General features: G+C 36.8%; 1 protein-coding gene across 1 annotated transcript; it reads left to right on the forward strand.

Annotated features, from left to right (window-relative positions):
- Window positions 1-1,219: 1,219 nt before the first annotated feature.
- LOC133793558 (protein FAR1-RELATED SEQUENCE 5-like) lies at window positions 1,220-2,416 on the forward strand. The gene has a single exon (XM_062230883.1). It carries the CDS (start codon window positions 1,220-1,222, stop codon window positions 2,414-2,416), a length of 1,197 nt encoding a protein of 398 aa, XP_062086867.1.
- Window positions 2,417-2,683: the final 267 nt, after the last annotated feature.

Raw genomic sequence — 2,683 nt, forward strand, 5'->3', positions numbered from 1 at the left:
AAACGTATTAAATGTCACACTTTTTTAGGTGTGTCACGTTTTAATATTAGCAAGTCTACTGCTATATTGGGTCGCCATAAAATTTTACCGCATTTCTCACAAAATAATTATCTGCACTCACACTGTTTATTATTGATACAAAATCCTGTTGTGTTATATAACAACAAAGCATTAATTAAGATTGACAATAGCTTACTTTACAATTTCTAACTGACAAAGTTTTTATAATTTTTATTAAAAAAAAAATTTAAAAGCCCACACAAAATAAATACCACCGGTAACAAAATTAAAAATAAAGGATCACAAACACAATTATACTAGTAATAAAATTTTAATTGATGTGGCGGATTACTATTGGGTAGACATGGTTTAGTATTGGGAAATTAGACAGGTGGTGATGATGTACTAGATATGAGTTATGTTCACATTAAATGTTCACAGGTTGGTTTAATATAAATGAAAAGAGTGATATTCTTTTGGATATACCGGTCATGTTTCACAGGTCATAATGACCATAGGAGTAGTTAAAAGAAAATAAATATTTTTAGTGTTCATTAATTGTTTTATCCTACACTCTAACCCAAACATTAACAAAGGCACAAGTAATTCGTGTTTGTCTTCCTCATACCTGAAAAAACCAAACAACTTTAATAATTCAAACAATGTTGCATGGATTCAGGCCAAGTCCTCTGTGAAGCAATCTGGAGTTAATCGGCAAAAAGAGGGCCATTGAAAATCACTCTCAGGGACTCCATCCTAGGTTATATGCCTCCCACCTTATCTATAAAATTACAATGTAATTAACCTTTACACACACCATATACTCTTCAAGATTGTGTAAAACGTTGATATTCATTGTAACTTTTAACCTCATTACCAATTTTTATGTGGAATTGATTAAACAATTCAATGCATGCTTTATCTTTAAAAAATGGAATCCTCTAGAGTTGTTGAACGTTTCACATTAACCAAAGGTAAACATAAAATTTAAAAATTGGTAAAGTTTATACTGAGTTACAATATGTTAGCATATGAGTGAAGTTAGTTGAAAAGAAATGATAAATCTTGCTAATTATAAATGTGATACGATTGTTTTATATTGATACCTATGTGAAAGTATACCTCCTGAGATAAACTCATAGTAGGAGTTGATTTATTTATACACTCTTTAACACTGAAATCCTTTATTTTGGTTATATTTAAAAGAGCGGGAAGTGAAATGGTTTTTTATAATGGAGAAGAGAATGTGGATGGGGAATTGCAGATCAGTGAAATGGAAGAAATAGAACAACTATATGGACAAAATAATTTTGAACCACGAACGTTTGCAGGACCGGATTTGGCAGATTATGAGGACCCAACTGTGTTGGATGAGGAAGGAGAGGGAATTTTTTCAAAGTACAGAATCTTTGAAAACCCACTAGAATTGAGTAAGAACACCCTAATAGGCCATGTTTTTGAGACACTGGAACTTGCAGAGGAATTTATATATGCATATGGAAGAGTGATTGGATTTAGCATTCGAAAAGGTCACATGAGGAAGAATAGCGCTGGCCAGATTCGTGAGCGAGAGTGGGTGTGCTCTAGGGAAGGGTCTAGGTTAGAGGCAAATTTAAATAGGCAGGATAAAAAAACGGAACCGAAGAAAATTACCAGAGTCCATTGTAAGGTTGCATTCCGGGTTAATCTGATTAAGTGTAGTGGTAAATGGAGTTGCAAGGAGTTCTTAACAGAACACTCAAATCCGGTCACCATCAATGACCACAAGCAGTTTCTACGGTCCAACAGGTTTGTGTCACCTGGTGATCTTCAGCAGGCAAAGTCAATGAAGGATGCAGGTGTTAGAACATGCCGCATAATGTCGTACATGGCCGACAAGGTGGGGGGTTATCATAAATTGTCGTTCACGGTGAAAGACCTGTACAATCGTATGTCTGCTGCAACAAATGTGCAGTTTGCAGTATCGGACGCGGGTCATGCTGTCGGGTATCTAGAGCATAAAGCTGATCATGACCCGAGATTTTATGGAATATTCTCGTACGACAACAAAAGGCGACTTTTGAACTTGTTTTGGGCGGATGGGAAGTCAAGATTGGACTATGAGATGTATGGACATGCAATCGCATTTGACTCAACATATAAGACCAATAGTTATGGCAAACCGTTACTTGTATGGGTGGGAGTCAACAACCATTTCAGGACTACCATACTAGGCCTTGCAATTCTTGCAAACGAGTCTGCAAGCAGCTACATGTGGGCGACACGAGCCTTTTTAGAATGGATGGATGAGGCTCAACCCAAAACAGTTGTCACCGATGGCGATGAGGCGATTGCAACAGCAATAGAGGCTTTGATCCCAAATGCAACCCACCGCCTTTTTATTGGCATATGCACAACAAAGCTGTTAAGAAGGTGAAAGACCCAAGTTTCAGCAAAAGCCTAACAAAGCTGGTGTTCAAGTATTATGATGTTGACGAGTTTGAGGAGAAATTCAGTGAACTTATGATACAGTATGGGTTGCAAGGAAAGAAGTATGGTGCTAAATTGTACAATACAAGACATAAATGGGCAGAGACCTACTTGAGAGGGAACTTTTTCTGTGGCATGTCAACCACCCAACGTAACGAAGGTATTAATGCCGTTCTGAAGAAAAAATTGAACCAGAAGTTGAAGCTATATGAAT

The sequence above is a fragment of the Humulus lupulus genome, chromosome 8 (genome assembly GCF_963169125.1).
Source record: "Humulus lupulus chromosome 8, drHumLupu1.1, whole genome shotgun sequence".
Classification (NCBI taxonomy): Eukaryota; Viridiplantae; Streptophyta; class Magnoliopsida; order Rosales; family Cannabaceae; genus Humulus; species Humulus lupulus.